Source organism: Pagrus pagrus (genome assembly GCF_965226575.1).
Source record: "Pagrus pagrus genome assembly, chromosome: 19".
Taxonomy (NCBI): Eukaryota; Metazoa; Chordata; class Actinopteri; order Spariformes; family Sparidae; genus Pagrus; species Pagrus pagrus.
The window spans coordinates 11,911,662-11,938,438 of NC_140203.1; the positions used below are offsets into that span (position 1 = coordinate 11,911,662).

Below are 26,777 nucleotides of genomic sequence, written 5' to 3' on the forward strand. Positions count from 1 at the left end.
TAAAATAGCCCCGAGCCCCTGATTTGATTAGTAAATCATTTACTTGATCAATAGAGAACATTTCCCTCTTACACCACCTCAACAGGCTGCTCAGTCAGATAACATCCTCCAGCACTGCCTCCCTCTGATTTGATGGTGAGCTGCATGTTTTTTCCCAAAGATGTGAACGCTGAAGTGAAAACTTGAACCATCCGATGTGTGGACTGGCGCGTCACTGTTCTTAAAGTTCGTATCGACAGTCAGCCCTCTCCCTTCATGGTTCCTGGTGGTAGATTTGACTGAACTTCAGAACACACTAAAATATTCTTCATCTCTGTGGCTTTCATCACTAATGTCTCTGAACTATTCTTTCTTTTCTCTCTCCCGCGTAACAAGTAACAGATGTCCAGCTACTCTGCTGTAACTTAAGCCTCAGTGTAGTTATTTGGTTCGCAGCAGTAGTTGGATTCGGTCCATCTGCCTCTTCCTCTTCTTCGTCTTCTTCCCGCTCATCTCAAGTCTTTCTGCAGAGCCCTTTACCTCATTGAGGTCACTTAGGACAAAGTTCGACAGAGGGGTCACAAAGGTCGGAGGTCAGCAAGCTGTGCTGTTGTGGCAGGCTCACATGGCATGTAGCAGACATATAGAGACAGGTTACAATGATGACTTTATTTAAGCACCAACTTTCATCTGTGACTTAATTGTGCTGTAACTATGTGTTTAGAAGTACAGTGCACTAACCAAAGTAAATAAGTAAGTAAAGAAGCAGTATTAGTACTTAAAGGACTGAATAGCCGCCTGTTAGCAGCAATCCACATGCTATGTATGCATCTCATGTTAATGTTATTCATTAAGTACGGTTATTAACAGTATTATTTTCATTTTCTACATTTTATTGTTTATGTTATGCTCATATATTTATTTAATTGTCATATTGTATGATGACCAGAACTCTGAACTTTATAGTTGCTCGAAGCTGCAGTACCACCTCCTGTCCATCGGGTGGCGCTAGTGTTTTATACAAACAGCTGGTCCTCTGTCTTTCTCGGTTTGCAGCACGGAAGTTCAGTATCAGCAGGGTTAGTTATGTGTACACTCAGCAGCATGAGCCGATGATATTATTTCTTTAACCTCCAGTTTCACAGCAGCCAATAAAATGGTGAACATCGGCCTCACCAAAGTGGACGATGCGTTGGCAGCAAAACATCCGGTGGGTTTTTGTTTTCTGTACCTTTTAAAATCATCTCTGTTGATCTCTGCTGGACACTGACAGTCAAATGAATTAGCTGCTGCATATTGAGACCGTTGTTGTGTACTAGAAAGTTGAATAAAAGTGTTTCAAGAGGATGAATGGTGTTTTCTCACTCTCAGGGGTTGGGGAGTTACGCTGCCTGTCAGTCTCACGCCTTCATGAAGGGGACAGGGACCTTTATTCTTGGTGAGTGTTGTGTAATTTAACATATTGTTAGAAACACTTTAAATTACCGTGTCATTTTAATATTGTATCATCACAACTGAATAATCAGATTGTAAAAACAAAAACATTGTATTGGACTGTTTTATGTATTTTCACTCTTTATTTCAGTATTTCTAAATCAGTCCCTGAACTAACCAATCTATGATTAAATAATTGATCTACATTCTTACATGTCAATACATTAACATTAAGTAAGAAGTAAGAAGATCATCAAATCTACAGACCAAACATTATCTGGACCAGTATATACCACAGGAGGGAGCTATATTCCGCTAATGTTTCTGGCATCAATAGAACAGGATGTTCTACTTTTCATGGTGAGCACTGAACTCATCACAGAGCCAAAAGCTTAAAAAAGGGGGTTTGGTTTGACTTCTGTTACAATAAAATCTAACATGATGAACTTCAGACATCTGTGATTTCACACATCATACCCAAACAGGTAGAGAAAACATATTGCCATTGGAAGGACACTGAGAATAGATTTGGTTTTGTCCATGTGGCTGTTAATCGTCCCCAAAGTTATTATTCTTGGACACATCATTGCTGGCAGTGGGAGGAAGTACACGGATCTTTTACTACTAAATGTAGCAATATTACAGTGTAAAAATACTCTGTTACAAGTAAAAAGTCCTGCATTAAATCTCTTACTTGGGTACAAAAGTATTTGCAAAATATACATTTAGATTAATGTATCATATTATTGAATTATAATTATGGATGCATTAATGTGTACATCACTTTAATGTTGCAGCAGGTAAAGTTGGAGCTAGTTTTCATTACTTTATATAATAGGAAGCTTTTGGAGCAATCAAGCCTTATCTTTATCAATAATAATACACCATAATTTATTTGTTGATGATTATATAGTATTATTATCTGAGTGAGTCTACAAAGTAGCTAGTAAAGTTATCATATTAATATGGAGGAGTAAAAAGTACAAAATGCCCTTTACTCGTAGGTGAGTATAGGTACGAAGTAGCATTAAATGGAAATACTCAAGTAAAGTACAAGTACCTCCAAAGTGTATTTAAGTACGGTACTTTCACAACATATGAAGAAATATACAGCCGTTTCTCCCCGGAAAACCTCCAAATATGCTTTCTCATCTGTAGTTTCTACCTGAGAAGCAGTGTGTACACACATCACATGCAGGTGTAAGGTCGTAGAAAATCAGCATAGGTGAAAGGGGTAATGCCTGCAGCAACAAAAGAAAACCCAGATAAAGAGAGGTTCGGATTTAAAAGTTATCCTTGTAAATAGATTTCCTCCTCCCTGAGCAAGCTTCCCTCTCAATCAAAGCAAAGAAGTGGAAATGGATATTTGAACATTTGAATATTGTATGATTGCTTGTAGATGTGTCACTGAGGTGTGCGCTGTGTTGCTTTTGCAGGTGCTAGTGCTTTATTTGTCATTCAGAAGGCTCTCCAGCGGAAGCTCCCTTATCCTCTCCAGTGGAACCTCCTCATTGCAACGGGTGAGAAATTAAATGTTTACTTTAAATGGGTTTAAACACACAAGCCATCAACAGTTGTTTACTCTCTAGGCATCCGTACCTCCTCTCAGCTTACTAGTGTTTTTATAACCGTGCCTCTGTCTTCTCTCTCAGTGGGGTCATCAGTAGGAAGTTATGCAGTGACTCGCTGGGAAACGCAGAAATGCTCAGACCTTTGGATGTTGTTAGAAACAGGAAAAGTCCCGGACAGATCGCCACCGCAGGGTGAGTACAGAGTGTGTCTGCAGATCTGCTCACCATTCTGGAAAATATTGAAATATGGATGTATGTGGGAGTTACTGTTTTGTTAGATCACCATTAAATAGGAGAAGACACCCTGCTCCGTATATACGTTTCTGTCCTGGGCCCAACAGATGTATCTGTGCCAGCTCTGTTCTTGAGTCATGTTGAACCAAATACAGACAGTTCGGTGCTTTATGTTTATCTGTGTTTGTGTTTGTCTTTCAGTGTCTCAACCAGAGGAACCAAAAGGAAATGGAAAGACAAAATATGGCGACGTTATGGATTAAACATATAGTTTTAAACTTGTGTATCTTCTGTATATAGCTACACGTTTTCAGAAATTCTACAATGGTGGAGACATTCAGATAAGCTAAATGCTGGGTGTGAGACGGTTTATGCTGTATTTAACCCCAGGTTTTTCTTTTCGTTTTGAACATGAATGAAGCGTCATTTTTTCACTTTGAGTTTGTGGTGTTATTTAATTTCATAACAGCATTACTGTGAGGATAAACAGAAGACTTTCCTGAATTAGAGGTCAGGAATTAGTTCAGGCTTTTTGGAGGAATTCCATGTTAAGCTTGTGATCCAGTATTTGGATGTGTTAGTTTGACATGCGACAGATTTAGCAAAGCCAGCCACTAGTTGTCACTGTAGACCTCTTGGGATTTTCAGCTGTGTATTGTATTCACCGGTGGCTTGAACAAACCGGTTTTCAAGTGTATGATCTAAATGACACATTGATCATTTTAATCACGTATGCCTTGGGCTGAAGAGAGCAAATCATGACTCATCCTTTTAAATAAATAAACATTCTTGGCTATTTAATAAAATGCTCCAGGCAGCAGTGTAATCCACGTGAAATCATTTACAGCTGCTGCTTTAAGCCACTGCATGTTCATTCATCCGTCCTCAGTTCAGCGATGCTGTAATGAACCCTGCCATATCTCAAAATGACTAAAAATTAATCCGCTTTGGATTTATATCAATTTGTCGTCCGCGCCAAAAACATAAATTCCATGAGGTTAGGTGCTAATTTATAATGACAGCATGAGCAGTTTGTTAGGAAGATGAAAAGACGTGAGGGAGGGAAATGTAGAAGTCAGTTTTTTTTAAATAAAGAAATTGCCACTGGATGAGAACTGGTGAGAAGTAAAAAGTAAAAGGGACATGTTTCTATCTTTTAAATTTTAGGTCTACCTCAATCGTGTTAAAAGCTGACTTCTAATGATTTTACTGAAAAGTTTGTTTAATTAAGGTATAAACACATTCACAAATCCACTCTGTTTTATTATTCAAACATAAATAGTTATAAAAAGTGTAAAATACAATAAAAAATGTGGGGAAAAATTGTCGTATGTATATTCTGTTGATTTAGACATTAAGATCTTGTTCTTTCAAGTTTGAATGCCCTCATTTTAAGTTTCTTTGGACAGAAGTGTCTGTTGACTGGATGTTGTGTAATGTATTTTGTCAATTATGCTGATATAAAGAGTAAAAAGCAGAGCACTGATCCGTCCTCCCCTCATCCGCAGTCACAAAGACGCCCACATGTTCATGTAATGAGAAAAGTAATGAGTGATAAGTGAAATAAAGATAAACTGAACTGCTAATTTGAGAAACAGGGACCTTTTCTCTCTATATATATATGTACAATGATAGAGCCTAGTATTTTTCTGTACAAGCCTAGTATATATATACACTTACCAGAGATAAGTTAGTGATAATATGAGCATAGCGCTACATGCTGCTCCATAGACAGATATAATACCCAGCTTCGTATGTGACACAGAGGGGAATATTGCTCATCCTTGCCTGGCAAGTACACAGATTCAAAGGTACTACCACTTTGAATCTAAGAAGCTGGAACTAGCAAATATTTGACATTTCTGCTTTTAAAATTACTTAAGTGATTACTTGATCATCAAAATAATAATAATAGACACAAGTGCACCTTCAGGAGAGGTAAACAAGGCAAGTGTTTGGGGCCTCCCACAGAAATTTGTAAAAAAAAAAAAAAGAGCCCCCAATGGCCACCCATGTCGGCACATTTTAAAAGGTTTGTATTTCGTACATTTTTTTGTTGCTGTCAGATTATTTATAACATAATGGTGATGAATGCTGGTTGGACTGGCCCCCTGGGAATTTTTGCCTTGGGCCACAACAGACTCTAGAATCGCCATTGACAGCTGGCGATTGATTTTCTTTCAATCAAGTAATCGTTGCAGCCCTCCGGCCATCCTTATATCATGTCCCCTTCTGAGAGACAGATGTTATCAACTGGATGTGATTTCAAATATTGTGTAGAGGAGCGTTTAAAATCTCTGTCCAGGTCCTGAGGATAACGATCCTCTTTATTCTGACTCAAATCTATTCATTTAAACATTTGGAATGAATGATGAATCTATAATAAAATGTGGGCTGTGTCGTCACAGGATCTTTTTGAATTGGTAAACGTGTCCAGATAAGAGAACATACTGCTTTTTTAAACACTCCAGTTGATTTGCATAGCTCAGCTAGTTTGTACAATAAGGTGTTAGTAACATAAATTCTGCACCACGCAGTGCAGGCCGGTGAAACAATAGAGCCTTTCAAGCACGCTTTAACACCTCGGCTGAATGAAGCGACCAAAGTCCGGGCCTTTGATTCACGGAGAACGAGCCAAAGAAAGTCCTCTAATTCTGAGAGCTGGAAACACAAGCTCACGCCAGTGTAGCAGGAAACATTTTTCTATGTATGAAAAAGAAGAACGTCTGAATTGGTGATCCTCATAGTAAAGGCAAGAGAAGATTTTGGCTTTGGTTTAATCTGAATCCACCCCCACTCGTGCTTCTCTCTCGCTCTTGTCCTCCCACTGTAATTCAAATCTGATTTAACACCTCCAAGATTTGAAGGTTTTGAATTCTCTTTCTGTCTCTCTCCATCCAAAAAAAAAGGGGCTTTGTGAATTGAATAAGCTCTCAAATCCTTTGTCACATGCACACTGATGCTGCTGAAGGAAAAGACTTAGAGAAACAGAGAGCAAACAGGACATAATGAGGGAAAAGACTGCGTGTGTGCACAGTGTTTTATACATGAGAGGACTGACCGGCAAGTTGAGCTGCAGGATCAGTACATGTCCAATAACTAAAACAAACAGCGGTATGGACTGGGCTTTTGGCACGCTTGGCAACCACTGGCAGGGTTTATAAAGCCTAAAGAGTGTGTGTGTGTTAGTGTCCGAGTGTGCAGCCAGTTCGTGCAGCAGCGGCAGCAGTGCATGTGCGTGACAACATGAGGAAAGAGCGATGAGGAGAGCAGGAGCGAATGCTCATTTGTCTGACCCTGTGAGTCAAGTGATGACACTGAGCCGAGCTGCGACTGGACAGTGTGTGTGTCTCTTTCTCCTCTTTCCTTCACTTTGTCTTTCTTTGGTTATATAACAATCAAGCCTGAAATGACGTCTACAAAAGCCCTAAAAGAAATGCAATTTAGGGCATTTTTATGGTGGCCGTTAAGGTCAAAACACAACATTTCAGGAAACACAACACAATTTCACAAAACACAGTAGAAAACACACTGTATGTTGTTGTGTTTTGTGAAAGGTCATTGTGTTTTCTGTGATGTTGTTGTGTATTTTAAAATGTCGTGTTTTCTGTAATGTTGTGTTGTTATGTTCCCTGAAATGTTGTGTTTTGTGAAATTTTATGTTTTCCGTAGTGTTGTGTTGCCTGAAATGTTGTTGTGTTTTGTTATATGTCGCATTTTGTGTAGTGTTGTGTTTTGTGAAATGCTGTTGTGTTTTGTGTAATGTTGTGTTTTGTAAAATGTTGTGTTTTGTGTAATGTTGTTGTGTTTTGACCTTCAGGGCCACCATATGTTTTTGTATCCCAAAAGCGAGCCACAGTTGATGTAGATCTCTACTCTGAAACACTGTTGTTGGACAGTTGAACATGTTGGCCCGTCTCTCTAGCCCAGGGCCATAATCAATTCCAGCAAATTAATGTGTTAACAAGAACAACTGGTGTGTGATTGACTGTCACATTTGCTGTGAGGGCATTTATTGATTGTGTGTTCTCTCTTTCAGCCTCTCCTTTCATAAAGAAAAACATACAGTGTATTTGAATAACGTACTGGGGAAAATATGTGAGTCAATATCTGGTCTGACAGGAAAAATAACCGTACGCATGAGGCAATCAGTAAATTACAGGGAGTCCTTTGTGACAGTGTGACAGTATCTTCAACATTAATCGCCGCTTAAGCTTTTGACGGGATGAGACAGGACATAAGAGTTCAAGTCTGGGCAGGTCAGGGATAAACATGGGTCTGAGCAGGGACTGAGAGTTTCTCTGACTCATCGCTGAAGACAGAGAAACAGAATGTCCCTGAAGTGCCAGAAATGCTTGACTCTGAGAAAGTTGTGAGCAGAGATGCAGCTTTCAAGCCCAACTTAGAGAAGACCTTAATATACATCACATTACATAATATTAAAGCTGGTTCAGAATGAAAGCGTCTTTTGAGGAAGAAAAAAAATCTTGAAAAAGGATTATTGTTGCCACTGTTGTCACTTTATAGAAGCTGAGAGTAACCAGGTCAAAAATGATTAGTTTTAGGCTTTAGTTTTAATTTGGTACACATCAGTGGTTGCCTAAAAGGCATAAAAGCAAGTAACTAAGATTATTTTCATTTCTAGTGTAGGATTATGAAAAATAGTTAAAAGCTTAAAGGATAAGTTCACTCAATAATAAAAAATTGAGTAAATTACTCACATTGATGCAGATGGAAAGTTAGACTAACAGACTACGTTAGAGTTAGAATAGTTTGTAACTAGAGTCGGCCTGTAAAGACGGACTAGTGAGTAGATGAGTCTCAGTGTTTGGCATGATGACCTTTAATGTCCCCGACAATTTTCCATCTTTTGCTAGACAAGTCACACCCCTGCCGGTGAACCCCATGGGAACTCATTTTTGGAAAAACTTTGTATGGCAGTGAATGCAGAAAGACAAACAGTTTTTTGATCCCGCTTCAGTTGAAAACATATGATATTTGTCAATTCAAAAGATCATTTTTCAACTTAAGAAAGTCGCAGTTTCTCATAAAACTAATGAAATGTGAGACTGAAGATACAGTACGTCATTTTAAAGACTACACAGCCAAAAGTTGCGTTAGTGACATTGGCTCGTTGAATGCTCACCGAAACCCGTAACTTAAATATTGTAGAGCTGGTCCTGTATATTAGCAGCTCCCAAAACTGAAGAACTCCCCTTTCACATAACTGCAGTTGTCAATAAGACCAGGTTTATTGTGATTGTCATCTTTTCTGGTACCTTTTCTGTGCCGAGTTGGCGGCCATGTTGGTGTTGGTGTTGTGTATTGAACGAGATGATGTTCACTGAGCAGTTTAACACAGAACTAGATGACATTTTATGTTAATTATGACATAATGGGACTTTATTTACTTGGAAAATTATCTCTTAAATTGACAAACAGCATATGCATTATTCATGGCACAATTAAGGCTGGATCCAAAAATGATTTGTCTTTCTCCATTCGCTGCCATACAAAGTTTTTCAAAATGAGGTACCATGGGGTCCACAGGAAGGGTCATGACTCTGTATTACATTGTAAAAGACATTTATTATACATAAACAACGTAAATGAGTGAATGTTTACTTCTTGAATTCACTCCAGTCACATTGCAACTTAATTATAGAGTAGAAAGTGTATATGAAGATGTGAAACAAAGGGGTTGTGTTCCCTGCTCTGACTGTGTGTGTGTGGGGCTGTAAAGTGATAGTGGACGCAGCTCTTTCTGATTATGTGGAGGGGGGATAATATGAATAACGTCTCAGCATTAGTAATAACAAAAGCACAACTCAAACTGGAGCTTACCTCAGGCCTGCACCAATGAGCGCCGAGCTCGTGCACACCGCATCCAATGAGTGGTCCCGGGACGCTCGCGCACAGCCGTTTGAAGGGCGGTCCTGCGGAAAAAGGAAAGTATGGATCAGACAGCGGCGGAGTTTCGGTGGGAAGGTCCGGACTCCAAAATACCGTGAAATACCGGGAATATTTCAGGGTAAAAACATTTTAAAGATATGTATTTCGCTGTTTGGTAAGCGGATATCCTTTTTTTTTATTCTTCCGTGTGCTGAGTGGTGTGTTTATATTAAGTTAGCCAACTTGTTTTGGCGTGTTTTTGATTGATTAGTCAGGAGAGATTAGCAGAACATTCATGGCTTTGATAGCTGCTGACCAGGGCTGCAAGCTGAACGGAACCGCGGCCGTGTACGGCAGAGTTGGGCCGAGAAAAGAGGTGTTTCAAGGCATGACAGGGGACTTTAAAACTGCCAAAATGCAGCCGAAAGAGACGGAGTATTCAACAGATGGCCTGCCCAAAGCCTTCCTGCACAGCCTGAGGACCCTGTTTGACATCTTGGACGACGGGGGACGGGGTTATGTCCACATCTCTGAGATAGAGACCCGCTGGCAGGGCGCAGACACCCGGGAACTGCCCGGCGGGGTGCTGAGCTGCCTCAGGAGGGTCACACCACCGCATGGCTGCCTCACCTTTGAGCGGTTCGTCGCGGGGCTGAGGTACTCCATGCTCAACCCGGAGAACAGCTCACATTTCCGAGCCCAGGCTGCTGTTCACCCGCAGCAGGCACCAAAGCAGCACCAGAAACCCGCCCCGCTGTCCACATGCAGCGTTGGGACACGGGTTGAGAACAAGGTCCGTCCGCTTGGGCCGAGCAACGTGACCAACACACAGCCACACCGGTCGTCCTCCCTGCAGAGCCGGACTAGGCCGGAGGAGGGGGCCGGGTACCCCGTGTGTGGACCGGCCCCGTACAGCGCGGGCTTCGAGAGGTCCGGGCGAGGTATGGAGCGCAGCTCCGTGGCTCCGGGGGGCGGGTGTTACCGGGCCGAGCCGGCCCATGCCACCAAACCAGCACAGCCTCAACAGAGCCGGGTCAGGTCCATTGAGTCGCTTGCTCTGGAGTCACCGCAGCTCCACGGATCAGGTAAGTGGTACCACGAAACACACATGTAAATCATAAATGGAAATTATTCAGTGAGTTCATGTCGATAAGTTGAACCCGTGCCTGCCTAGATGGAGATTTAACAGCAACACACCCTCAAACTAAAACAAACACTGACTGCACAGCTGGGCTCATCTGCCATCACACAGTATCTGCACCTCACCGCCCTTTTTATCTACTTTTTACATGAATCTGTAGCCCTTAAAATGTCAGGAAACAGTGATAAACACCCATCAGGATTTACAAAAGTCCAGCACAAGGTCCTTAAATAGTTTATTTTGTCTGACCAGCAGCCCAAAAGTCAATCATACTCAGTTAAGTTGTATAAAACAGAAAAACAGCACATATGAGAAGCTTTAAACAGCTATTATTTTGACATTTGAAAGGATGATATGATTAATCTTTTCAAAAAATGGTTGTCAAATGAATTTTTTTATGGACACAGAGCCTCATGATACTTGATTTTTAGGGGGGGGGGGTCTATGCTGGTACTGATATTAGGTAATGAAAAATTCTGATATTGATTTATTGGTTGCAGTAATCCCTCAAATGTGGTAATAAAATGCTTGTGACAAAGATGTGTCACAGAGGCAGGATATTTAGCAGAGTAACAATAAACTTCACTGACTTCACTAAGAATTCAATGATTATATATTCCCCTAGCATCATTTTCTGCATTATAATCTTTAAAGAAATAGTATACATATCAGGGCATATTGGTGGCAACATATGGACTAATACAATATATCAGTCATAGAGGATGAGTTAGATGTAGAGCTACTGTGTTGCTGTATACTAGTAGTGGACTTGAGACTGAATTCTCATGAGCAAGCTTCATTCTCATATTATAATTTGATTGGATGCTGTGAAGTGCAAAATGTCTGCAGAGGGAGCCTTAATAAGGTAAAAATGGTGACATGTCTTTGCACGCTTCTCAATGGGGTCAACACCCGTCACTGTTGGGTTTTGACAAAACACTTCTCGGGTATCAGTATTATGTCACCGCCTAAACAGGCCCTGTTTAAGTGCCTCTGCTGTGATGATGGGTTCCTAGCTGCACAATTACCACTGTTAACCCCAGGTCAGGTTAGAGGTCGTGTCGGAAATTCCTGCAGAAATGTATCTGTCTTGAGGGTCTGCCTCCTGGAAGGAAAACAGTTATGGCCCCTGACTGGAGAACGGGTGATGGTCAGTTGTATGCATGTTCATTTGTTCATTTTTTCCCCTGCTGAGCTGGATGTAGGTTACAGGAGTTACTGCTGAGAACTTCCCAGTTGGCCTGCTCGTTATCTTGTTCATACATACAGGCTTTCAGTCATAACTCACTCTTGTTCCTCATCTCACAGTCATACGAGAGTTTTTTCACATGCGCTCTTTCTTTCTCTCTCTCTCTCTCTCACACACACACACACACACACACACACACACACACACACACACACAGTCAACTAGAGTCTGTCCGAGTTTGTGTGATCTCTGTACAGCCAGGCCTGTCTGGAGCTATAAGAGTGACACTCTATCTATCGAGCCCTCAGGGCTTTCATTGCTTACACCACTTGCACTTAGTACAGTGTTTTTGTTCAGATAGAAAGACGGACATGGTCAAACGTTCACATACTCTTGTGCACTTTTGGTTAATTCAAATGAAAGGTAATGAAAGGAAATGCTACAATACACAATAATGCAACGACAGTTCCCTTTGTACACAAAGCAAGGTGCATGAAGAGTTTTTTCACAGGCTATTTCATATTTTATTTTATGTCTTGGAACAAAACGTGAACATCTCATAAACTTGTGGTTATCACAGACCTTATTAAAGTCTGGTGGAAAGCTTTTCGGGGGGGGGGGGGGGGGGGGCACCATATCATTGTCCATAGTTGTGGAATGAGATGTGTGTAATAGTATGTCCACTTACTTCGTTTGTCCACATACTTTTGGCCATATAACGTAGACAGACAGACTGACCACCAGTGACCGTGCTGTAATCTCTCACATGCAGCCAAACCCTGTTGGATTAGGCCAGATTACATCAGACAGGCCGGGGCTCACTGAATCGCTGCAGTGGTGAAATCCTCTCCAACACCCTGGACATCACCACAAAGTCCCAACGCTCTCTGTCACTTTCAATTGATTTGGGAAAACTATAGTGTTGTGCTCTTAAAATCTGATACGGATAAAATACCTCATCTGAAACCAGGCAGATACCAGGGAAAAATACCACTGAGATGCCAACTAAGGTTATGCACTGTTTGGAGAGCCTGGAGGCATCTTCCACTAAATCAGACCTGCCTGTCTTTAAGCTGCTATAGGAAACACCCAGCGAAAACATAAACACACAAATCATTTATATATGGTTGTTTTTGGAATAACCGAAAACTGTGTTAAAGTTGAGTTTCATTGTTCAGTCATGAGCTTGGAGACAGCAGCTGACAAAACACTCTCCCCATAAGGTTCATTTAGTGGCTGCTTTGGAGTTTTTGATCATATCTCATGATCTTCTTTGGCTGAAGGGGTTTGCTTTGCTGTCATGTGACTGTGGATGTTCAAATTCCCATGTTTGCACCAACACTTTAACTGTCAAGGTTGCTTTAATTTCTTGAAGTAAACTCATAAGGTTTTCCTCAAATGTTGAGATGTCTGAGTTGTTATCTCTACAGTGTGTTTTCCCTCAAATACTTGACATATTTCTGTTTGCTCCAATGAACTCATCCTCAGTCAAGTAAGCAAACAAAGGAGTGGGATTGGTTTCACATCAAAAAATCAGTGTGATTTAAACAGCCTTTTTATAACTACATTTTGTAGCTCCACAAGATTCAGAATAGTCTGCTGAGCTCAGTGTGCACAATAAATAACAGATATCCTGGCATGTTGACACCAGACATTTGAGTACAGCTCCCTCCTGTGGTGCACACTGGCAACCTGAATGCATTATCGGGTCAAATGAAAGTTTTATCTGTAGTTTTGTCGGTCCTCTTCATCACAGTCTGTTTCCAGATGTGGAGGCACTTTACACAGTAAAATTTAATCTCACATTTTCTAGATAATGAGAGATGAGATGAGAGAGATACATTTTGAACATTCTGACTGTGACCATATGTAATAAAGGTGTGTCAAGGCTGTGACAGAATATTCAGAGTTACCTTGAGTACAAACCTTGAATGCAAATTGGTTACACTTCAATATGCAACTATCTTGGTTGCAAATGTGCCCAAAAATCTGTCAAGTGAAGTTCAGCCAGTCAAAGTTGTACATTGTGGTTAGAAGCACCTAGTATTCCACAACAAATATTTGAGCATTTTCAATTGCCTAAATCATTTCAGTACTTTAAAATGTTTTCTTAAATGATTGTGCAAAGTGTGTTATTCCCTGTACTGTCTGCAACCAGTGCAACTGCAGTAATTACAGAATGCATTCCATCCCACAGTGTTCATTCAATCTGTCTGTTTCACATTTGTCTAGGTGCTGCGAAATCAGGTTTACCAAGATCTCAGAGTGAATCTGCAACAGGATTTACTGGCACCTCCAGGCGTCACGGGCGGAGTCGGGAAGAGCAGAGGCGTCATACCATCTCCAACGGAGTGGACTATGGAATGGTGTGTACACACACACACGCACATACTCACACACACAAACACACAGTCTCTACAAAGTGCCACGCCTGGGTTTCAGAAAGGAGTGTTTTTGGATGTCAGTTGTGAAACATCTTTTATTTATTACTGGTTAATCAACAAACCGCGTCATGGGTTGATGTTAGTGGTGCAAAGGTCTGCTGCTGATCTACCTGGTTTCTATTAATCACCTGCAACCCACCTCTGGTTTTCACAGGTAAAACAACAGCCTCTGCAGACTTAATGAACATGCGCATCACTGGTTTACATCTGTAAACATCATATGTCCGTTGGAGTAACCCAGTGAAGCTCATACTTAGATAATAAGAACCATACTTGGAGCGATATGTGGCTGATTTTATTATAAAAGATGTTGCTGCAGCTTGGAAACTCGTCTTTTCACTTGTGTTTTCCAGCTCAAGCAGATTTCAACAGAGTATGGTTGCAATCAGTGGCTACGCCTACTGAGATCATCACTTCTTTCCACTGCATGAGAATTAATGTAGTTTTCAGTCAAATATGGCATGTGTTGGTTGTTGAGTGATTGTTCGAGTTAAGAAAATATTCTTGATTTTTAAAACATTTCTAGTTTGAATTACACTGATTGTGTAATTCTGAGCTGATACCGATGTTTAAAATAACAATTTGGCCTATAGCCGATGCAGATACTGATGTTTTTCCATTTTTTAAATCATTTTTGTTATTTATTCCCCCTTCAAAAGAAATCTTCATGATAACAAATAACTGAGCTGTAAAGCTATTCAGCCCTTCAGTATACTATCTTTGAAAGAGCGCAACCTTTAATATAACCTTCGTTCACGTGAAAAATCTTTTCTTTTTTTTTGGAAAGCAATTGCTTCAAAAGGCTTTTTAGCTCGATATATTACTACCTACTAAATGAGAAGAATTTTTCAAGACTTGCATATTTTTACAATCTGATAGCAGGGATGTCACAAGCCAGAAGCTCATGAATGTGCCAGCGCAAATGAAATAGATGTGATACATCAGACCGATGTTTGGCTGATACATTGGTGCATCCCGAGTAAAAATGTAGAGGTGTTATCAATGAGTTGATTGGCAGAAGATTAATCAGAAACCATTTTGATAACCGATTAACAGTTGAATCAGGTTTCCGATGTTACATAAGTAACTAGCAAAGTTTGGTGGAGAGGAGATTCAACCAAACATTCTGCACTGGTCGTGAAGTTTTACTCTTGACAAGCTGAAATTATTCTTCTTTGGTATCTTTCATCATTTTAGTTGTGTTGATTGGGTCAAAGAGTAGAGGATCAGTAGTAAAAGACTTTGAGAGTGAGAGTGAGACAGAGGTCTGCTTGGACTTGAACTCTGATAATTTGTAGTTTGACTGGATATAACAGAGATTGAGGCTTTTAAAGATATTCTTTATGTATTTATGTATATATATATGTATATACATATATATATGTACATAGTCAATAGTTGAAGCAGTAAAATTCCTGTAAAATGTACCAAAAAAGAGGTTTTCTAGTCTAGGCTCTTCTTCTATTGGCCCCCACATTCCCCTCCCATCCCTCTGCCCGCTGCCTCCCCCTCACTCTGCCCCTCCCACCCTCCAGTCCAGAGCTCATGCCTCCCTTCACTCTCCGTCTCTCCCCCTGCCTCACCATTTCTCACTCTCTCGCTCGCCTCCTGTCCCTCTTTCTCTCCCTGTTTGTGTCGCCGTCTCCGTCTCTTTTCCCCCCTCGGCCTCCTGTGTCTGGAGAGGCTGCTGACCGACTCCCCTCCTTCTCCCTCCCCCCCTGCCCCTCTCCTCCTCCCCCTTCCCCGCGGCCCTCCCACCCAGGCCAACTTGGCCCGCTGTTGCCCTGATGGTAGTGAGCCGGGTCGGGCCCAGGGGCCTGGTAGAAGTAGAGGACTCGTTCAGCCGGCCCGGCCCAGCCTGGACAGCTGTGTGGGCCTACACCACCGTCTTCATCCCCCTCAGCAGTAGCCTCTACAGCAGCAAGGCCCTGCACTTTTTTCTCTGGGTGAGTAGGACGGCAGGGAGGGAAGACGAGGGACAGAGGGTCGTAGAAGACGTAGGACATTAAAGTTTGTCTTTGAGACAGTTTTTTATCGAGTGAATTTCAAGATTCGAAGATGTGCATCAAGTTGTTTTGATATTTAATTGTGACAGTTGCGACATAGAGAATCAGAAAAGTTGTGGTCAACTTCTGTGTGTTGAATATGATACTAAAAACATTTGAGCTTTTTTTTTTATTCTTTGGGCTTTGTTTGTTGGCTCTAACCTGCTGTGGTATTGTCGAGCTTTAGGGTTTGAACTTGGGCTGAGACTCGATGAATAATTAAGTAGACTGCAAGAGCTTACTGACAGCAAGGTGTCAAGTCATTTATCAAGAGAAAATGACAATTTTTAGCTGGTTATATTCTTGGATCTAAGTTTTTACTCTCTTTCCTGTTTTCTGTCATTGTAAGTTGAATATTTTTAGGGTATGAACTGTTTTTTAGACAAAAACAAGCAATTTCAAGAACTTGATGGCCATTTTATGGTGTTTTCTAACATTTCCATAACTAATACAATTGTTTACATCGAAAAAGTAACCGACAGATCTATCAATCAATGAGCATAAATAACCTCTTTTGTCAGGATTTTCGGTGTATTTGTTTGGTTGCTTCAGGTTTCGGATAGTGCTGAAAAGGGCCAATTACTTAATTGGCATTTCAAGTCATTGATCAAGCAGAAATGCCAAATACTTCCTGGTTTTATTTTTTTGAAATGTGTTGATTTTCTGCTTTTTCTCTTTAATATGAAGCCAAATGTAATATCTTTGGGTTTTACATGGTTGGTTTGACAAAACAAGCAATTTCAAGTCATCACCTTGGATTCTGGGAACTTCTGGGCATTTTTTGCTTTTCGATAGACAAACAATTTATTAAATAATCAGAAATATTCAACAGTTTGATCTATGTCATGTAAACAGCTGCAGCCTTGGTCTGTCCTTGTTTGGGGGACTTTTGGACGTGTGCCTTGCCTCTGAGCTGCTGTTGTATTGAGCTTCAAGGTTTGGACCACACTGTTCGGCGGTGCTTTGTAGACGCAGTTTGAAAGGCTGTTATGTTCTTTGTGTTTTTAACTAAACAGCTTGTGCAACCGGTGTCATGTTATTGTATGTGCACAGTTGTTGTTGTGTGTATTCATGACTGCTCTTTCAGCCAGCACTCAAACATACATGCACACAGACTTTTTCCATCAAGCCATTTGCTGCACTGCTCCCTCTCTCTGATTATTTCCTGTTCTTTTCTCCCTTTTCTTTTCTAAATGGTGGGTTTTCCTGCCTGTGGACGACCGCACATTCATGCTGCCTGACACCAGGTCATGCTTCATTCTAGACACGGACCCTCCGACCCCCTCCTCTTCCCCTCAACCCCCCTTCCTCTCTTCTTCTGTGTGTACTCTCTCTTCACTCAGAGCAGAATAATGTTAAACAGGGTTCGAGTTTAGACTTCTTCGAGTTCCTTTGTCCTCTTGTAGTTTACAAACATGTATCCCAGCTGCTTATGAGCTGCGGCTGTGTTTTAAACTGATGAGCGATGATCAGAGGAATGTACTGAGCTACACAGGGGACAGAGGGATGGAGCGTCGGGCTGGATAGAAAGATGACACACCAGGTGGCTGAATGCCAGCAATGAGGCCTGGACTGTGGCTGTGTGCTGCATGGACAGCCTGGTCAGCACAACTCAATGCAGCCTTGCTGGGGAGTGCACACACACATCTCTCCCTCTTTCTCTTTCACACACACACACACACACACACACACTGTGGCGGCCATAGTTGAAGTGGCTCCGCTGTTTACCCCATTCTTAGGTTGCTGTGTGGTTGCCATGACGCTGGACTGATTGCTCCTCTAAACATTGTTCAGGATGGGAGAGAGTCCGGCACAATTGCCATGGCGCCATTGTCTCCCCGCCGGCACAAAAGAGTTTGCTGCAGATGCCCTGGTGAAAGGATGGAGTTTGTCTACCACGCAGGCTGCCAGGAGCCCAGAATCAATCATTAGATTTAATGTTGGCAGCGATCTGAACGCTCTCTTAGTGATGGCAGTGGAAACATGACAAATAAATGTTTTGTTTTTTGTCTGTTTTTAATCGCATTTTCCTCTTTCCTGTCCCCCCCTTTCACCCACCATTTTTTAACTTTCAACTCTCACAGTTGAAGCAAATGAAAGAGCTGGAGCAGGAGAAGGACTCGCTGCTTGCGGGCCTGGAAGTGGTGGAGCGGGCCCGCGAGTGGTACCAAGGTCAGATCCATAATGTCACAGAGAGACAGCGGCACGTTGGCCAGAGCTCTCAATGCACGGTGAGTTCAGGATCTAGTCTAAAACTGTTCAAAAGTGATGGAGATGTAACCTGTTGCTGTATTTTGTTTGACAATGTCTCGTCATAAGAAGATATTTCTGACACATGTAACACAGATTTTCTAAATGAAGCAAGAAAAACAATTGGGGCATTAACAATAAACAACAGAAACAACATATATGAACTATAGATCTGTTTGAAGAATTACATAATTTAATCTAAACTGAAGTATGAACCGGAGGTTGCAGAAAAATATAAAGATAAAGCAAATTGCTTGGGCTCTCCTTTTCCCCTTGACTGACCCAGAAAAGTAAAGTACCATTCAGTATTAATTTATGTCTCTTTGTGTTTTTGTCTGAATCATTTACGTTTTCCCAAATACTTCCTTATTTCTTAATTTAAGTTGACCTCAGTTTACCACAGCTCCTCCTTAGTTTGTTCAGTTCCTCTTTGTCAAGACATTTTCATCAAAACTTTCACTACTATCTTGAATTTCATACTAATGGTCTTTTTATTTTCTCTCCTCTCAGGATTTCTTCACAGAAGCCAATCAGAGCCGCATGAATGTTCTAATACCCAAACTGCAAGAAGTCAACCGCTGCCTTAATGACCTTATTACCTGCACTGGGATGGTGAGAGTTGCCTGCTAATTGACTTTTAGCATTTCCGTGTGATTCTAGTAAGACCTAGGAAATGAGATCGGCAATCTAAAAATAATGTAAATACGGTACACAATGAATGGTGTTGATGGATGACTGTTTAGATCCTATTGAGGGTGTGGATGGAAGCTTTATAGATGATTTCATTCTTTATTTCTGCCGCGTTACTGAGTCTCTGTTAGGATCCATCTTGGCTGATGTCAGTCACTGTAGCACAAAACTACAACTGCACAATGTTTTGAGCAAATCTGTCGTAATCAGACATTTTCATGCTATAATAAGCATCTCAAGACAAAAAATCGTGAGCCTGAGGAATTCAACTTTACATCACACAAATGTCACCAAAAACAAACATTAATACGCTTACTGATTCATGTGATTGTATAAGAATGTAAAGTGATTCTCACGACTGCCACTTTTATCAGATTGCCTTTTCGTAGCATAGCTGTAGAGCATCTGGATATGGGAAGTTGGGTATATCAGACATATAAATTATGACATTTTCATGACAAAGCGACTACTGGATACATAACAGTGTATCTGGGATGGTTTTTCTCTTTAACACTGGTCCCTCTTTGTTTCCAGCAGCCATTTCCTTCCAGCGCTGCTCAGACAGCAGCACTCTCCGCTAACCCCCAGCCTCCAGGTCCAGCTCCTCCACAAGCCATCCAGAGACTGAAGGACCAGAACAGACTTCTCACACAGGTTCAACATTCGCTACATGCTGTCTATAGATACTATTCACTAATAGTTACCTGTCAGTGTTGTTGTTTTAAGGCTGTCACTCACTTCATTTCTTCTTCCTCATGAAGGAGGTGACAGAGAGGAGCGAGCGGATCGCCCAGCTGGAGCAGGAGAAGTCTGCTTTGATAAAACAGCTTTTCGAGGCTCGAGCCCGCAATACGCAAGACACCAGCACCATGGACTCCACCTTCATCTGAGAACACTCCACCCAACACCATAACATCACCGTGTTCCAGCTGCGGAGCATCTGGAGCAAAGCTTCTATAAGACTGAAGCTGACTGTTGTTTACCCACACCTGTAGTAGCAGTGATGCACCTTTAGCCATGACACCCTCGACTGCAGCAGCATGTGAGCACTCCACCTCCTCCCCCACCTCCTCCCCCAAACCATGCACTACCTAGATGTGAACACTCCAGAGAGTCCAAAGACTCTTTCACTTGCTGCGTGAATCACTCGAGCTTAAAAGACTGGAACACTTTCACAAAACCAGTCGGGTCTCATGAGATCCCATCACTCCATTTCTTGCAGGATTACAGCATCTGCGAGATCTCAACTCCCACTCCCAGAAGGCTTTTTCACTTCTGCTGCTCGACTGCACAGGCAACGGAAAAAAAAACCTAAACTTGGTGGTCCGAATAGGACAAAACGGGGGAGGGGATTGGTTTCTGTTGGAATAAAATGCCATATTCTTACAGTTTAATATGAAAACAAATCACCAGCTGCTTGCTGTGACCTATCACTTACATTTAAGTTTGGTACTTTGATCGAAATGATAAAGAGACACACTTTGCCCACGTCTTTCATTTCAGTATTTCCTTCCTTTTAATGTGTATGATTTGTTTACCTGACATTTGGCTTTCTGGTTTGTAGAGTGTTTACTTTCAAACACTGAGAGACAGGAATTACTGAAAAAGAGCAGTTTTTATATTATAGGAGCATGTTTAATGTTAAGATGTTTTTTTTAAGATTGAAAACAGATGGGAGGACAGCCGACAAGCCATCGAGATGTAGAGGCGGAGATGGATGAGAGAAGTTTGGAAGTTTGCACGTAGAGGTGAGCTGAGGAGGATAATAAACACGGTAGACGGTGAATGTGTCGGAGCTCGAGCTCCTCGGTTGGGAGATCTTCTGATGAAACAAATCATCACTTTGGCTTTCCTGTGCTACATCCCCTGTATGTCTTTTACAGTGGATTCTTTGCATGGGTCGTGTTTTCAGCTAAAAAGTATTTATCTTCTGAAGAGATTTTCTGTTTGAAACCTGGAGATTAAACGTTAGCACAGAAAGGAAAAACACAATAATGTCCTCGTAAGTGTCTTGTCCAGGTTGGCTTTAGACTAAAACTGTAAAAACATTCAGCCATCCACAAGTTTACAAGAGAAATTATTAGTTAGTGGGTGGTGGTAGATTAAAAACATCGTAGTTTTATAATGGATATGTATGGTACTGCTGGGATGACCGCACTTAACATAATGTTGATGTCTGTTTCCCATTTGTTTGATTGTATCGTTTCTTGCTGCTCAAACTGCATTATGTGTGAGTGAAACTCTTTTCCTTCTGCTTTCTATCGAGAGAACTCAAATGAGATGTAAAAAAAATAAATAAGACCAAACAAACCCTGGTTGCTGTTCTGTGGTTACTTGCAATGTGTTTTTCTCATGATGTTTGGTCTAAACATATATTTAAATATAAAATACAGTAGGTGGTTTTTTAAATTGTTGAAGACAGCAACCTTTTAAAACATTTATGATGCATCAGTTTTGATCCAAAGATCTCTGTAAAGTTGATTTTAACCAAGTGAGGAGCTCACACATCGGTGGTTTAACTTCCGTTTTTCTACTTCCACACTTAGATGTGAACAATTGTGAAGTATTCACAATGTGTTAAGTATGTTTGGATGTCAGTTAAGAGCAGAAAGAAAGAAAGAAAAACTCAACTTTCCATGAAGAATCAGCAGATTTTCAGGATGATCTGTCCTCATTAGTTCTGTTATGACTCCCTGTCATTAATTAAAGAAGTGTCCCTTGATAGTGAGGATGATCTGATGTAATTCATGCACCACTTTTGCTCTAAACCCTCACATGTGATTAGCTCAGCTTCGGTTTTAATGAGGAGGATAATTGGAAAAGTGGACAGTCGGTGAAGTGAATCATGGATGGATGCAGAACTAACTAGTTTTCATTCGTAACGACTCACGAATGATATTCTTCAACTGTGATGGTTTTTCACAAATTAACCTGTGTTTTTAATTGCAAAATTCTTTACTGCATTTTCTTAATATACAATCATGTTCATTAACCTCAGGTTATTACACCTGTGGTTACCTGCAGTGTCTAAACATATATTTAAGAATGAAATAGGTGATTTTTAAAATCTCTTTCATACATTTTATGTTATTTCATGTGCAGACAGTGGCCTTTAAAAAAATGTATTCTAACTTTCAGGCCTATTTTAGGTTTCGTGCTAGGTGATGCATCCGTTTTGAACTAAATACTGTATGTCTGAAGTTGATTATAATCTTAGGCGACAAAGTCACACTTGTTGCTGGTTTAGCTTCTGTTTGTCCACATGTAGGTGTGAACAAAATGCAACTATCATCGTGTTCGTTTAAAACACTCAGCGATGTGAAGAAGAGGGCCTGTGTGGATGAAAGCAGCTGCGTGTTTTGTGTGTGTGTTTCTGCTCTGATGCAGAATTTAGCAAACCTGTGAGAATCTTCTGCCTTACAGGAGGAAGACACATCTCCTGTGAACCCGACACCAGTAAAAACAAGTTCAGAGACTGACACACGGAGGAAAACAAACCTGGGTCGAGTTTCAATTAGGCGGCTCTTTGTCAGGCTGTTCAAACACACAGAATAACACACTGTTATACTACATCAGCTGCAGTACGTTAATCAAGAAGTGAAGGATGGTTAAACGGTCGACAAAGAGTATGATATATTGACTGTAGTAGCATTGCAAATAGCATCTAATAAAACAGTAGTAAAAGGTCAAAGGTCACCTGGGAAGTCATCCAGAAACGCTCAAAAACGACACTCTCAGTTGATGCCACGAACAACCGAACACACACAATAAAAACACCATTTAAAACGTGCTGTTACATGTGAATCGTGAAGTGATTTGCAGGGATTCAGGTCGCTGTTCTGCGTGTTGGGTGCGGCACAAACCCCACAGACGGACATCACACCTCGACCCGCGTCAGCCTCACGTAACACATTACACACGGTTACATCAAATTGAATCAGAAGTGATTTTCTGGACTGTTGCATCAGTTGTTTACTGCCGATTTTTTTTCCGTCAGGCTCCATCGGTTCGTTGCATCATTGCCAATCGTTGTGAACGGATGATGGCTTTCCACAATAAACCTGTATTACATTTCAGTGACCTCACTTTCACACTTTTTCCACATCTTTCATCCTCATCTTTGTTTTATGACTATTTTAATTTCTTTATTTTAAAAGTTTGATGGATGTACAGGGGGCCAAGCGAGACATTGTGGCACCCAGTGGGAGATCCTCAGCCTCCACACCCTCTTCTCGATGCCGTGATTGGATGATCAGACTGGAGCAGGATCCCTGAAGCGTTAGTGTCATCTTCAAGAGTTTTTCCATTCATTTTGAGGTGAGGGCTCAGTGTTTGCTCACCCTCGGACAGATGCACACAGGAGTCACAAGGACACCAGTCACTTTAAAGAAGGTGCTGCGGGATCCTGTTGAGCAGGTGAGTGACATTTTTGGGATATAATCATAACTCCTGACCTCTTACATCAACTGTAATTTTAGTTTGGTTTAGTTTCAGCTCTTCTGTCTTGTAGCTGTGTCTTTTGTTCTGTCACTGCACTTTATTAGTGCTCTGCAGAAGGCAGGAGTCTCTTTACAGTTGCACATTTACATGTCTCCCTTAGATACAGAGATAGTGGAGTGAGCCGCTTGTTGACATGGAGGGAACATGTAAGAACGCTCGCAAACAATTCTGCCCTCCCATAAAGACACTTTCAGAGTACTACCACCATCACTGTGTGGCCTGTGACATTAGTGTGTGAAACAGGAAAGGCTGGCGGAGTCAGTGTTACAGTAGATACAGAGGTAGTTGTGTGCAGAAGTTATCAGTTCACCGGACGACTAGATACAAGTTTAAGGTAGGCCTTCATTTACCATTCAAAACCGCATAGAGACAAATTATACTGTCATATATGGTGTGCGGTGCACGTCCGATAAGAGTTTAGCAAGTCACAGTTCATTTCAAGTTAAGTGCTGTTACTCAAATTTCCACTGTAACTGCAGTGAGTCATTGACAAATTGAGTGCATATGTGTGATGCAGTACTTCCTTATCTACTTTAATTCAGGATTTCATCTGAAGTTGAGGTAGGTGACAATGAATTTTAACATTTAGACCAACAAAAATCTTATCAACTTCACATATGCAGCATAAAAATGAAGCAATGTCTTGCTGTGAATCTTCCTCAAGGTTTTTCCTTCTTAGGCTGTTTTCATTTGGAGGATTTTTAGAAGCCATGAGTGGTGAAAGTTTCCAGTAATTTATGAGAAATGCGACTGGTACGTTTGTATTTCCTGTTATCAACAGAACAACTTATGTTGTATTCAAATGTTTAAGCTCATGTGCTCTAAAGTCATTGCTTTATGAATTTGTCGTGTGTTCGTTAACCTTACCCCTTATCCCCGTCTCTCGCCCAGCCAGAGGTTTTATTGAAATAGCCCTATGATACAATGATACAATACAATTTCTAAGACACAATATTTGCACGTCTCAGTTGGATCTATGTTAAGCAGAGTGGTTGGTGCTTCATGCATGAGTGTGAACTAAGGTTCTCACTTAATGAACAGGATAACTTGTTTGAATCTTTGTGCTCCTGCTGTTGGTGATTGATAAATAAATGCATGAAACTAATCGACAAATATCATGTTTATTGAATCCATTTATTGATTAGAAACTACAACTTCACTTCACACAGCTACAATGATCTCTGCGATGTAGCAGCTGTGTGCTGCTGTGGGTGTTTCTGCTCTGATGCAGAACTTCACAGACCTGTGAGGATCTGCTTATCACTTTAATCATCTTGTGACCCCTTGTGGGGGGTCAGGCCCCCTGATTAGAAGCCACTGGATAGACAGATGTTTTCTAAGCAGCACATTAAGAAGTCCCTCACCCCATTACATTTGTAATTACAGTCTTGGAGGATTGAAGGCAGCTTTCGAGGGAAAAGTCCCAAAAAGTATTTTTATATTGAAAGAGTTTGACTAATGCTGTTTTCAGTCTGTTAATGTTACCTGCATGACTAACAGGGCATCAATACAGTTGAGAAAATGGAAAAAAAGAAAACTGTAGTGTATCTTTTCTTTGTCAATCACTTTGGAGTGAATGGCTCCAACAAATGCAAACAAGAAATACAAATTCAGTCTGAAAAGCCTTTAATTTTGCATCGCTGTCGCACACGTGTTTGGGCTGAAAGTCTGAAAGAATTTAAATTAATCAAATTAAAATGCAAACACAGATACTTAAAAAGCAAATGATGAGATGCCCTGGTGGCTTTAAGGTTTAAGGCTCTGAGCTTGTAATCTGGAAGTCCCCAGTTTGAACTTTCACTGGAACTTTGTGCACGTCATTACCAGTTTCTCGCTGTCCTCATTTCCTGGCTGCTGATAACTTTCTAATAAAGGCAACAAACGGATCACATTAAACGTAAAAAATGTCATCAGTGTCTTAAATGTCTTTATCTTGAAGGTGGTTTAATGTATGAAGTTTTGACGTGTAGTCTCCAGTTTTACACAAAGTCAACAAATTCTCCATCATGGTTTGGGTATTAAAGGAAAAGTTCACCCAAAAATGAAAATTCAGTCATTATCTACTCGCCCAGTGGGTGAAGTGGGTGCATGACCTCAACCACGCGTCAAGATTGTAAGTTACATTTTACCAGCTAAAACAAGACCCCATCTACTTCGGTTGTTTAGGAGCAACACTGTTTTGCTGTGAAGCTGAAATGTTTTGTTCTTTTGTTCTTCTTCACTGTCTCTTCCGCTTCTAACACCTGAACCTGATCTCTTCTGTTTATCTGACAGATCTTTGTTCCTCTGATGTCCTCCGACGGCCTGTCTCTCTGATCATCATGGAGGTTTTATACATCAACTCCTCGGTGCTCTTCGTCTCCAAGAGACCCCTCAACTACACCGCCACTGAGAGGACGGTGTATGAGAGTTGCAAAGACATGCCCACTGTTCTCATTTGGTACTTGGGCCTGCAGTTCATTAACATGTTCCTGGGCATCCCGGCCAACCTCATGGTGCTGTGGCTCATCCATAAGAACAAGGGGGACTCCTCCACCTCAGATATCTTCATCCTTCACCTGGCCGTTCTGGACATTCTCTTCTGTCTCATCCCTCCACTCGAGCTGGCCAACATAGTCTTCCTAACCACCAGTAGCACCTGGTACGTCCTGCGGTTCTTCTACGGCATAAAAGACACCTCGCCTCTCTTCCTCTCCTGCATCTGCCTGGACCGCTACATGGCCGTGGTCCACCCCATCACCTTCACCGAGCTCAAGGACAGACAGCACCGAGCGGTCCTGGCCTTCATCGTCTGGCTGATCACTCTGGCCTACGCTGCTGCTAAATGTGTAGGCAACATCGTCAACTTCGAGAAGGTCTTCACGGCGATGATCCTCGCCACATTTGTCTTCATGGTGTACTGCAACATCGCAATCCTCTGGGTGCTGAGGCAGTCTGGGCCCGGCAGAGACGAGATGCATCCTGTGAAGAAGAGAGCCTTCAAGATGGTCCTCATCATCCTCGCCATCATAGTGTTCAACTACTTCCCGCCAGTCGCACTCTTCCCGTTCCAGCACTACTTCTCCCCTGACGTGTTTCAGTGCTACATTCATTACGTCGCCTTCGGACTGATGGACTTCAGCAGCAGCATTCAGCCGATGCTCTACCTGTCCAAGGAGAAGCAGTGCAGCCTCAACTGCTGCCAGAGCAGCACCACCACCCAAATCCCATAGAGATACACGTTTGGCAAAAATTTTCATATGAGTGTGACGTTGTTGTGAAACATAGGATAAAAATTTGTGTTCTTGCTTGATCCGATGTTGAAAAAAATGCTGATTTTTAAAGATTTGTATTGTGTAGTGGTTCCCTGTTGTTTAGATTTTTAGATTTGTCACAAATTCTGTGCAGAAATGTGGTGTATTTTAAGGC

The 26,777-nt window shown here is 41.4% G+C and overlaps 3 protein-coding genes across 4 annotated transcripts; all 3 read left to right on the forward strand.

Moving 5' to 3' along the window:
* Window positions 1–1,041: 1,041 nt before the first annotated feature.
* tmem141 (transmembrane protein 141) lies at window positions 1,042–3,658 on the forward strand. Its single transcript, XM_084382397.1, has 5 exons — window positions 1,042–1,189; window positions 1,351–1,417; window positions 2,850–2,933; window positions 3,066–3,176; window positions 3,420–3,658. Exons 1-5 carry the CDS (start codon window positions 1,136–1,138, stop codon window positions 3,479–3,481), a joined length of 378 nt encoding a protein of 125 aa, XP_084238523.1. The 5' UTR covers window positions 1,042–1,135; the 3' UTR covers window positions 3,482–3,658.
* A 5,530-nt stretch (window positions 3,659–9,188) lies between these two features.
* On the forward strand, window positions 9,189–21,184 carry sapcd2 (suppressor APC domain containing 2). 2 transcript variants are annotated; one of them, XM_084383451.1, is made up of 6 exons: window positions 9,189–10,195; window positions 13,673–13,806; window positions 18,014–18,160; window positions 18,690–18,791; window positions 19,404–19,523; window positions 19,631–21,184. In XM_084383451.1, exons 1-6 carry the CDS (start codon window positions 9,406–9,408, stop codon window positions 19,757–19,759), a joined length of 1,422 nt encoding a protein of 473 aa, XP_084239577.1. In that variant the 5' UTR covers window positions 9,189–9,405; the 3' UTR covers window positions 19,760–21,184. The 2 variants fall into 2 exon arrangements, with proteins under 2 accessions (XP_084239577.1, XP_084239578.1); XM_084383452.1 differs by having other exon boundaries at window positions 19,407–19,523.
* A 2,429-nt stretch (window positions 21,185–23,613) lies between these two features.
* hcar2 (hydroxycarboxylic acid receptor 2) lies at window positions 23,614–26,628 on the forward strand. Its single transcript, XM_084382683.1, has 2 exons — window positions 23,614–23,703; window positions 25,644–26,628. The coding sequence occupies exon 2, from the start codon at window positions 25,691–25,693 to the stop codon at window positions 26,579–26,581; it is 891 nt and encodes a 296-aa protein (XP_084238809.1). The 5' UTR covers window positions 23,614–23,703; window positions 25,644–25,690; the 3' UTR covers window positions 26,582–26,628.
* Window positions 26,629–26,777: the final 149 nt, after the last annotated feature.